This window comes from Ceratina calcarata, unplaced genomic scaffold, assembly GCF_001652005.2.
Source record: "Ceratina calcarata isolate Rehan_Ccalc_2016 unplaced genomic scaffold, ASM165200v1 scaffold400.2, whole genome shotgun sequence".
Lineage (NCBI taxonomy): Eukaryota > Metazoa > Arthropoda > Insecta > Hymenoptera > Apidae > Ceratina > Ceratina calcarata.
Window position 1 is genome coordinate 15,954 of NW_017163423.1, and position 11,178 is coordinate 27,131.

The following is an 11,178-nucleotide window of genomic DNA, read 5'->3' on the forward strand; positions in this document are numbered from 1 at the left end:
GTAAATTCAGTTATTTTATTTCGCTGTTCAGTTATACGATAGTTTGAAATTAGTATCCAGTTTGAAAAAAACTGAACAAAGTCCGGAGGATACAAATTCAAAGATTTTTTTAAATAATGCGGAATACATTTATTATTAGAAATAATATTTTATTAATCTTTTCTAATATTTCAAACAATGTATATTAAGTGACTTCCATAAAAAAGAAACGAAACAGGAAATGGCAAACTGACTTGGTCAATGGGAGGAAACTCGGAGGTGGCGGATCCCATACAAATATCTAATTAACACGCCGTTCCCTATTTATGGTTGTTCAACATTGAACAGGAAGGTCTACTTCCCCTCTGTCGCTGCATAAATTAAAATTAATGATAATTAACCACCAAAACGTACAATCTATTCAGATATGCATAACGAGGAAAATAATAAAACATGATTTTTGTAGATCTAAAAAATGAGAAAATCTGATGTTTTCACAACTTTTCACTTACAAATAATTGATCAATAAATTGAGGAATTCTTAATCTATCTTTTTTATGCTCTCACCGATTTTGATGAATCTTTGTACATGCATGAAGCTTAATTACGTCTATAAAAAGCATGTTCCACATTTTTCTTCGAGATTCTGACGAAAAGCAATTTCTTGTTATAAATTGTAATTAAGTCAACTAAACATGCATATTCGAGATTAACATGCAATGAGAAATGTTTCTCAGCACGTATTCTCATTCCTTGCGTTCATAGTAAATTAGTACGTCATGCAAAAAGGGAAAATCAACATCGTAACGAGCGAAAAACGATATCGTTGGTATTCAAAACCTGGAACAGCCTTAGGTATCTCGAAAGTGGAAACACGTATGTATGTCGGTCTCCCTTTGAATCGCGCATTTATTCCTTAAAAGAGACACAGCACGCGCAAAATTCAAAACCGGGGACCGGATCCACGCGGTAGTCGCGATCATGAAATTTATGATCCCATTTTCGCTGCGAGGGCCGCGCAATCGTTGTCGCGAGGAGGATATTCGTGAATCGAGGCAACGACGACAAGGGCTTTTTCGCGAAATATACGGACCGCCGGTGCAGCGCGGCGCGACGTCGCAGCAGCAGTGAATCGAGGAAATACGATGGTTCAAGCGTATGCTGCTTTTGAAGCGGGATCTCGCGAAACTGCGCTACCTGAAAATGGGTCTCCGCTATCCGTATCGTTTCTTACGTAGGAGAAAGAGCGTACGTGCCAACGAAAAATCAATTTCTCACGGGATACGCGAGTCGATCGCGTGCCTTTAGAATGATAACGAGGTATGCATAAGCTCCCGTGGCGTTCGGAACAAGAGAAGCGAACTCGATATGTACCTGGGGTAAACCAGTATTTGTGTCAGTAGATTATGCAGTCCAACCAAAATGTACTTTTTGGTATATCCACTCCACGATTCTTATAGAGTATTTTATGCCAAAAACAAACCCGGAAGGACAATATAATTGCTCTATCAAGTATCGTTCCCGAGAACTAGTGGTTTCTATTAAAACGTATGATTTTCGGCAAAATCAGATATTACATACTTCTTTATCAGAAATGTCTGAATAGTATGTAATAGTAGTATATATAGTAGAATAAATTGTAATAATTATTTACAACTATTAAGCGAAAACAAGATATGGTATATATAGACATATTGTGAAAAGATTTCCTCTATTTGTTGATTCACAAATGAACTTACTAGCACTCCCAGTTTTTATGCAATACCTCATTTTCCCTAAACTCATGTACTTTTACAGAAACTGTTCTTTTTTGGAAACGGTACGTGATAAGCCTTAGGTATCTCGAAAGTGGAAACACGTATGTATGTCGGTCTCCCTTTGAATCGCGCATTTATTCCTTAAAAGAGACACAGCACGCGCAAAATTCAAAACCGGGGACCGGATCCACGCGGTAGTCGCGATCATGAAATTTATGATCCCATTTTCGCTGCGAGGGCCGCGCAATCGTTGTCGCGAGGAGGATATTCGTGAATCGAGGCAACGACGACAAGGGCTTTTTCGCGAAATATACGGACCGCCGGTGCAGCGCGGCGCGACGTCGCAGCAGCAGTGAATCGAGGAAATACGATGGTTCAAGCGTATGCTGCTTTTGAAGCGGGATCTCGCGAAACTGCGCTACCTGAAAATGGGTCTCCGCTATCCGTATCGTTTCTTACGTAGGAGAAAGAGCGTACGTGCCAACGAAAAATCAATTTCTCACGGGATACGCGAGTCGATCGCGTGCCTTTAGAATGATAACGAGGTATGCATAAGCTCCCGTGGCGTTCGGAACAAGAGAAGCGAACTCGATATGTACCTGGGGTAAACCAGTATTTGTGTCAGTAGATTATGCAGTCCAACCAAAATGTACTTTTTGGTATATCCACTCCACGATTCTTATAGAGTATTTTATGCCAAAAACAAACCCGGAAGGACAATATAATTGCTCTATCAAGTATCGTTCCCGAGAACTAGTGGTTTCTATTAAAACGTATGATTTTCGGCAAAATCAGATATTACATACTTCTTTATCAGAAATGTCTGAATAGTATGTAATAGTAGTATATATAGTAGAATAAATTGTAATAATTATTTACAACTATTAAGCGAAAACAAGATATGGTATATATAGACATATTGTGAAAAGATTTCCTCTATTTGTTGATTCACAAATGAACTTACTAGCACTCCCAGTTTTTATGCAATACCTCATTTTCCCTAAACTCATGTACTTTTACAGAAACTGTTCTTTTTTGGAAACGGTACGTGATAAACCATTTCTGCTTCTGGATTTGTCTTTGGCATGAGAACCTCTACAAGAATAACGTGGATATTGCAAAATATATTTTATGTTGTACAATCTTGTATGAACAAAGCAAAAATGTTAAACTCGAGGGAAATAAGCTGTAAAATTAATTAATCGTCAAATAAATTCGATTATTTCCACGCTCGTTTTCCTTGCGCTAGGAAAATTTCGCATAAAAATTATAAGTACTCGTTTATATTTGATGAGACGACGCGCGTTTTCTGAACACTCTCTAGTTGCGTCGCGGCAAGGGCCACAAGTCCCATTTGCGTTGAATTTGTAAAAAGGGAAGATCGGAAGATGCTAAGAAGGGAATTCTGGTCACGTTCGGTTTTATGAAAAGAAAATTTACAGTCGCATCCGTGTCGTCGTCGGCAGAGCGGCAATGGCTGCGTGCAGCTGAAACGTTTCACTAATCGGAATTCGTCGCTCTCTATAAATCGTTGCCACTTTTTGACGTCACATCCTGCTAGCACGGTTCCCGACATACTAATGACGAGCCGCATACCTGTGCCCAAACGACACCATGTACGTGATTCGACGTATCGGACGGGGCACCCATGAGGACGTCTTCATTCAATGTCAACAGGTTTTCGCGACAGCAATTCGATTTTCATTGCAAGATCTTTTCGTTTCGTCAATAGACTAGAAATATTTTTACTGAACAATTGTAACATCGTAAAAATTACACGGTTGCAGTTACGTCAATTTTATCTACTCGCGTAAAATACAAATTCAGATAAAATGTACGAACAAATTTTAGTGCTGCAACAGAACGTTGTAAAAAAACTATAATAAATATTTTATGTAACAAACATTTGATAGAATGTAATAAGGTGAGGAGAGAAGAGCGTACTTAAACGAAGCGAAGGAGAAAGACAGAAAGGTTAATGGTCGTAAATCGAGCGGGGCTAAAAATACCTGGGTTGCCGCGAGATTATTACACAATCGCGTTAATGGCCGGTTTCACCCCTCGCTGTCGTTGGCAGGTGCACCTTTCGACGCGAACTTTTTTCACCGTTCTAACCCGTGTCTCGTGTTCCGTGCATCGCGGTTTCTCCTGCCGGGAGAATAAATTATGAGAAGACGAGAGTTTACGAGCGTGACTTCCCCATACGAGAACGCGTAAGCTCATTTAAGCTCGTGTAACAGATATTGGACGATTTACCGCCCGAGGAAGACGGGATCCGTCCCTGAGCTCTTCTTTTTTCAAAAGGATAAACACTGTCTTGTCCCGTGTCGTTTAACGAACATGTTTTTCAGTGATAGTCAATTAATTAACGCTGGAACATGCTTACAAAACAAAAAGATGGATTAGCGCTAATCCAAGTAGAAAATTATACTGCTTCTAATTCTTTTCTTTAGTCGTGGCGCGTCGATAGAACACTTCTTCCTCAAATTATTTTATACTCAATAATCAATACAAACAGATGAAAGGCAAAACATCTTACAAGTACAAATGTAGTATGTATGTATACATATTAAAAATTGTCATATTCTTTAAACAAGGATAAACATTTCCTCAAATTGTTTTATACCAAATACTCAATTCAAGCAAATGAGAAAAAAAAATCATACATGTAAAAATATAGTACGTATATTAAAAATTATCATGTTCTCTAAACAAGAAGGGACACATTTAAAAAGCGATATACAAAACTGAGAGTACAGATTCAACAGACAGAAGTTAGACTTTTATTTGATTTTGATTTAATCGATTCAGCCCCATCCAGTAAGCACAGGATACAGTATAGTTATCATTACAGCAGATCTAGCAGACGCAAACGTGTAGATACAGACAGAGATATATTACACATAAGCCACGGGGCCAGTCGTTCTGCTTAGCAACACCATAGCTGAACTCGGCCCGAAATTCAATTAGTTTGAACGTGGCCAAGCCGAGAATCAAATTAACAAAGTTAATTCTCATTCTGGCAAAGTACTGCGAGGTGCCCCCCGGAAGTAAGGTGGTAAGAGGCCAAGAATATCCCTGTGCCAGGCCCTGTTGCCGTGCCACGTCGGGCCGACTCGCCGAATACGAAACAAGGAGTAACGCAAATCTAATCTTTCGTAACATTCACCGGAAACCCGTGGTTTAGCGCGGTGAACGTTTTAATCGTTCCTCGGGTCTTCGCCGATTTCAGCCGGCTACAACAAATTTTCAATCATGTCTCAGGCAACGAGCCTGTCTTCTCTCATGATTGACAGAAAACGAGCACGAGTATCTCATAAAATATATCAGAGTGTACCAAAATGTGTAGTTCCATTATGGATAAAGATAATTGACAGTTCTATGAAGGAAATGCAAATATAAATAAAATTGATCGCGTTCATCGGTGTCGAAAATGACGAATTTAATCAAACAACTTCGGCGTGTAACGTCGTTCTTTAATATTTGCTGCGTAATGCGAGAAATAATTAGTCTCGCGCGCACGGCTGATACTGACAGAGCGCCCGTTCATTTTTCATGCACGCGTTTCGATCGCATTTCGAGAGTACGCCTTTTCCAATTTATTCGACAGGAAACGCGCGCGGGCTGGTATCCCGCAGACGCAATACGCGATTTAATTAGGGGAACAAACAGCGTGTACATAAAACGGTAAAATTGATTTACAAACATTTGCACGGTTTCGTGCTCGGACGCTCGGCGAGAGTACCGGAAAAACGGTATGGCGACAGGGGGGAAAAACAAGAAAATATCGGTTCGTGCCATTTTTGTTTACAAACATCCGTCGCGTTGCGGATTCTAAATTAATTGGAAAATGAATGGATCAGCCGCACAGAGGGTTTCATTCAAAGATCAAATGAATAGCGAGCAAAAATTGCAACGGGCGAACACCGGTCGTCGTTTTTCAAAACTCTCCGTGTATCTAGTTAATACAGTTTTCTATTAGATATTCAAAATACACGTGACATTATATTTCCAATCATACCCGTTTTCATCATTTTTATTCTATTCTACAACGTGTTGTTTTTTTTTTTTTTTAACGAACTCCTATAGAATATTGCTTTTTTTTTGTAATTGCAATCTCTCTGATTTTTAATAAAAACGAAATCCAAATAATACGTATAAAGCGACAGGAGAAGGATGGACAGAGGAAATGGGAGTATTTCCACGGTATTTCCACATCCTTATCCGATACTCGATAGTACTGCAACTAAATTAAATCAACGATATCCAGTGCGTTCCGCCAGAACATCCCCTTACCCCGCTCGCGTTGCCCAGCTACGTCCATTCATCTGCAAGTACAGTCGGTCCTAGAAGCCCACTAACGATACTTACAAAATTTACCGATACTGCACGTCGTACAGATTGTACAATCTAACAATAGTTTCCAACAAGATATTATAGAATCTCCGATTCATAAAGCGTTTGTCCTAAAATTAATACCTAAGGAAGTATCGCAGGAACGGTTTCGCGTGGGACAGACTATACCTACTCAATGCATTCTTCCAGTCTGTACCAGTAAATATGAAGCTCCGCCATCAGCCGATCCTTCCTTTTCCCTTCCAATTTCGGTCCGAGCCGAAAGCAAGCGAGCAAGATCCCCGTAGCGAGGCAACATCTTCGGTATTTAATAAACATTCCAGTGAAGCCCACAGTTTTGATGCAGACCGACCCTGCCAGACAAAGGAGACCGACGGGGGTAGAAGACGAGATATCCGTCGGGGCTCGAAATTTTTTCGTAGAAAATAATTCGTGGCTATATGTATAGCGAATCCAATCTCCGTGGAGCTTCATCGTGGAAAATCTGATACGATGCGTAGGGACGACGGGGGCGAGCGTGGCGAGAGCGGTCCGGTATACGGTTAGGTTACGAAAGTAATTAAATCGTTAACAGGGGACGAGTTTGCGGCGCAATCGACGAATATGTGCGGGGTTTCCGTCCCGTCTCGTTTCCTGTCCTCTTCCCTGGCTAGGCTCTCTGTCGACCCCGTCCGACCCCTTTCGCCGTGGCCATTGCCGGTTCTCTTGATTTTCAGTTTTATTATTTCTTTCGACGGTCAAAGGCTTCGACCATGGGGGAGGGGGAGAGACGAGAGACTCGATGATGAAACACGGCTTGTTAGGCAACCAAGAAACGAGGTACCGTTAACGAATTCGGCTCGGGACGGGTGATCGACTTTGGCGAAGGAACGAGAGAGACGGGGTTAACAGAGAACCCGGAATTGATCGCGCGTGCTGCAATTGTTGCGACCCGTTGAAATCTTGCCAATCGGCCGTGCATGGGATTGCGATTAAATCGTTTAAAGAATTAGTCGAATAATTTTCTTGATTGAATTTTACGTATCCGGCGAATGGGTTTACGTCGAGCCCGGGAATTTTACGGATTTTCCTGCCGGAAACACTCCTGTCGTCTGTATCTACGTTCTGAAATGTTCGGCGAATCTAATTTAATTTCGAATTCCCCTTTTAAATTCTCCTCTCGCTTTATTTATTCTCGTATCGTATATAATAAAGACTTCACTTTTCTAATAGAATGCAAATATGAATTTAAAAATGTTGAAAAGTCCACTGCATATGGGTATGTATCTATGTATAACATATATAAAATGCTGGATAGAATACGAGAGAACGGTGGGTGAATCATGGGGGTGAGAAAGGCGAAAGAGGGCTGATAAAGATATTCAGAGATGCAGCGAGGCTACTTTACGTCACTGTGCAACGAGACCCTATGCGATGCTGAATTTGCATAAGCGGCTTTTCCCTGGATGGGGCTTTTCTCTTGGTCCTGTACAAATATTGACCGCGGCCACTTTCATCTCTTCTCGTCACCTGTCATCTTCAAAATGTTCATAGTTGTGCTATACGCCTACGCGCATTGTACTCTTTAATTATGTGATAAATAGTAAAAAGAGAATCGTAGTTGTCGCAATAGCGTTATACCACGTGCGACTTGAATAAGAAATTACCGAACGAGAAATCCTGTTGCGATAAATATTTAATTGAGAGCGCGAGGATGAACAATGAGTGTACTAACGGAGGTTGTATGTTTTGTTTCCAGAACGCAAGCTGTTCGTTGGCATGCTGTCGAAAAAGTTCACGGAAAATGATGTTAGAAACATGTTCAGTGTCTACGGAACCATCGAGGAATGCTCGGTGCTGAGGGACAGCACCGGAAAAAGTAAAGCCTGTGCCTTCGTTACCTTCGCTAGTAAACAATACGCGATCAACGCCATTAAAGCTCTTCATCACTCGCAAACGATGGAGGTGAGTCGGTATTGAAATACACAATTGCCGTTTTTCTATCTCTGATACTTAACACTTGCGCCAGACAGTCTCTGTTATTTTTGTTCTCGAAACGGCTGTAACAATGCCACTGTTGTTACCGAACTTCGCTTTATTCTACTGAACAAGACAATTCACTATAATGTTTCTTAACACTAAACCTACAACGCTCGGTCCAAATAACCCTTTTTTCAATTCATTTGTGAAGAATATAAATTCACTGCTATGCTAGTCTTTGTTTTGTTTAAATATGAATAGATTGTTTGATAATCGAATTTCCTGTTAATTAATAATGAATGTTGATATGTCTCGATAAGCTGCATTTTGCAACTAAGTACTTATAATATTATCGGAACAGAACGTTTCCTCGTTAAAATGAAAGCTCGGTAAATATGTTTCGGTTGGATCTTCTTTCCATGACGGACGTTGGGCTTGTGTCATTATCACTCAGAGTGACATCCCCTAATTCTTCGTACACTTAATTTAAACTCGGGCGACGATTGAAGTTGTACGAAAAAAAGTCACCGAACGGGGTGACACCTCGATGATTCGAAACGCATGCCAGGATTCTTTTAACAGCTGCTTTCGCAATCGCCGCTGCGATTCTTTTTTCGTTTTACCCTCGTTCCAATGACTCCTCTGACTGAAAGTCTGTAATCTTTATACACACGTAGATAAAATTCAACAACAAGCTTATCGCAGCTAATATTCTCGTATATCTTAATTGTTTATACAACGTCAGATCATCAATTATGTCTGAATAATAAAAAAATTGTGTACTTTAGATAAAATTAAGAAAGATTCGAGTCATTATTTCGTCAGTTAAGAATTTTCTTTAAGAATCGATGGAGTTTAAATTATTTGTTTTATGGCGCTTCGATAAAAAAATGATTAATTAAACTAATTTTCACATTTAATCAACTTAATTACTGTCAGGGGTAATTTCTGTTAGAGATTAATTTTCTCGAACGTGATGTGCCTGATAATATAAAGCCTCGGAGAAACTTTGCATCCTTGCCAAAGTTCTATCCATCATCAAACGTAAGACAAGTTACACTGCTTCCTTACGGAGGACATATTAAAGGCGTAATAGACAGCGGAACACGATATTTCCCGAGGCAAATTTCTAAAAGTTAACCATCAGTTAATTGTTAGCCGATATTTTAGATTTATTCTGCTCAGCTAAAATTACTACATAGCAGTTGATGTTCATCCATTTGATAATGCACATTTTAAAACTCATGAAATTCTTAGAGATTCAGGTAAATAAATATTTGGAATCCCTAAGTGATTTTACGTTTTAAATATTATGGTTGCATTATGTAGTTTCAAATGCATTTGTAACTGAAACCATTTCGACGGATAAATCGTGCATCACAGACTAAATAGAACGATTCCTCCTGCTTACCAATTAATGTTTAATCCGTCCCTCGGTTGCTATTCCATGCGGATCTAATAAAAGTTTCAGCGGAAGTATCAGGCAATTCGATGCAAGTATAATGGCGGGTGCACTCTCTAAAGCGAATTCCACACACTCTGCGGAATTGTTTCCTCCCTTTCCCTCGAACGCTAACACGCCTATGCGATGCACCTATTTCAACCGGTGAAAGCAAATCGTGCCAAGGCACGCGGCTACGACAGCAATTCCATTTTGATATCATGAATATTTCCCGGCCCGGGTTCCTCGAACTTGCTCGTCGTGGTCGACTGAACTGGCACGATTTCGTGCTTCCTATTACCCACGTAAACAGCCCCGTGTTTCCTTTTATGATCTGCGATTCAGAGCAACAATATACCATTATATCTTCCGTTGGTTATTAATTATTATGACTTCATACTGCGATCTGTAAACCCCTTTAATGGCTTGATTTATTTTCAGAAATGCGATTTTTTAAATCACGCATTTAATCGCCTAGACACAAAAGAACGAAGGGAACTAGATTTTATTATTTCAGAGAGAATTTATACATGTTTCAATTTGTCTAACTTTTTCATATTTTCACCAATTTTTATGAAACATTGTACGTACATATTACATCTACAAAGGGGTATTTCAAATTTTTATTGCAGGCCCTAATAAAACAGTTAAAAATTACGAACTTTACTTTTTCATTCCATATTTCATTTTTTTAAATTTTTTATTACATATTGTATAATGAATCAGGTTTCATGACATCCTAAAAAAAAATGAAGTTGTTTGATTCAATATTAAAAGAGTCATTCTATTTTGGAATGTATATGAATATTAATGGGAGTCACACTAATGTACATTCTCAGGTAACTGTTCCTAAATTAGGAACAATTAGTCTCGTTAATCGAACTACTGAAATATCCGACCATCTATTCACGTGCTGAGCTTCATATTCCAATTGGTGTTAAAATAAGTAGGCCAACGAAAATCGTCACCTAAGATTAATCGCTAATAATAATACCGAGCTAGAAATAGTCACGACAGGGTAACTGTTCCGCACAAATCAAATAGCGTAATAAATTAACATTTGAACATTATTTGATGCTTCATAAGTACAGAAATTTTTATGAACCATCATTTAACGCACAGCGTCGTACATTTATTATTTAAATTTGTCTCGTCTAGGGATGCTCGTCGCCGCTGGTCGTGAAATTTGCAGACACGCAGAAGGAAAAGGACCAGAAGAGGATGCAGCAGCTACAGTCGAATCTTTGGAACATAACGGGAGTCAACATGGCGCCACATTATCTGACCGTCCGTATCTTCAATATTTTATAACCAACCTTTTTATCCGATATCAAAGAGTCCATTTGCATCGAGGATCAAATACTTTCTTGCATATTTATTTTCGTTTCAAAATTACGCGCGTATTTCCACATGAATCAAAGGATACCTCATGCGTACATGCACGCGGAGGAAAAGTAGATGTTCGAAGATGATATTTTAGAAACGTGTTCCGCGTGCAAAATTTTTCGCTCTACGCGAATTTTAATCCCTTAATGTTAGTTCTCACTTCATCTGCTACCGAATAAATTCCTGATATCGGACCAAGAATTCAATCATTTTATACGATACGCGTTTCTGTTCTTCCTTCACGTTTTAGTATTTAATAAAAAATTAAACAAGTCCTCAAAGTGTTAATCAATAGAATTT

At 39.4% G+C, this 11,178-nt stretch overlaps 1 protein-coding gene across 12 annotated transcripts in view; it reads left to right on the plus strand.

The window, feature by feature from the left end:
- The first annotated feature begins 7,830 nt into the window (after positions 1 to 7,830).
- LOC108626471 (CUGBP Elav-like family member 2) overlaps positions 7,831 to 11,178 on the plus strand; it is an 18,043-nt gene continuing 14,695 nt past the window's right edge. For 10 of the 12 annotated variants that reach the window (XM_018027146.2, XM_026814843.1, XM_018027152.2 and 7 more), the window contains exons 1-2: positions 7,831 to 8,036; positions 10,651 to 10,779. In XM_018027146.2, coding sequence (XP_017882635.1) covers positions 7,851 to 8,036; positions 10,651 to 10,779 — 315 coding nt within the window. In that variant the 5' untranslated portion in view covers positions 7,831 to 7,850. The remainder of the gene's footprint in view (positions 8,037 to 10,650; positions 10,780 to 11,178) is intronic. The other 2 variants (XM_018027154.2, XM_018027156.2) reach the window with 1 other exon arrangement.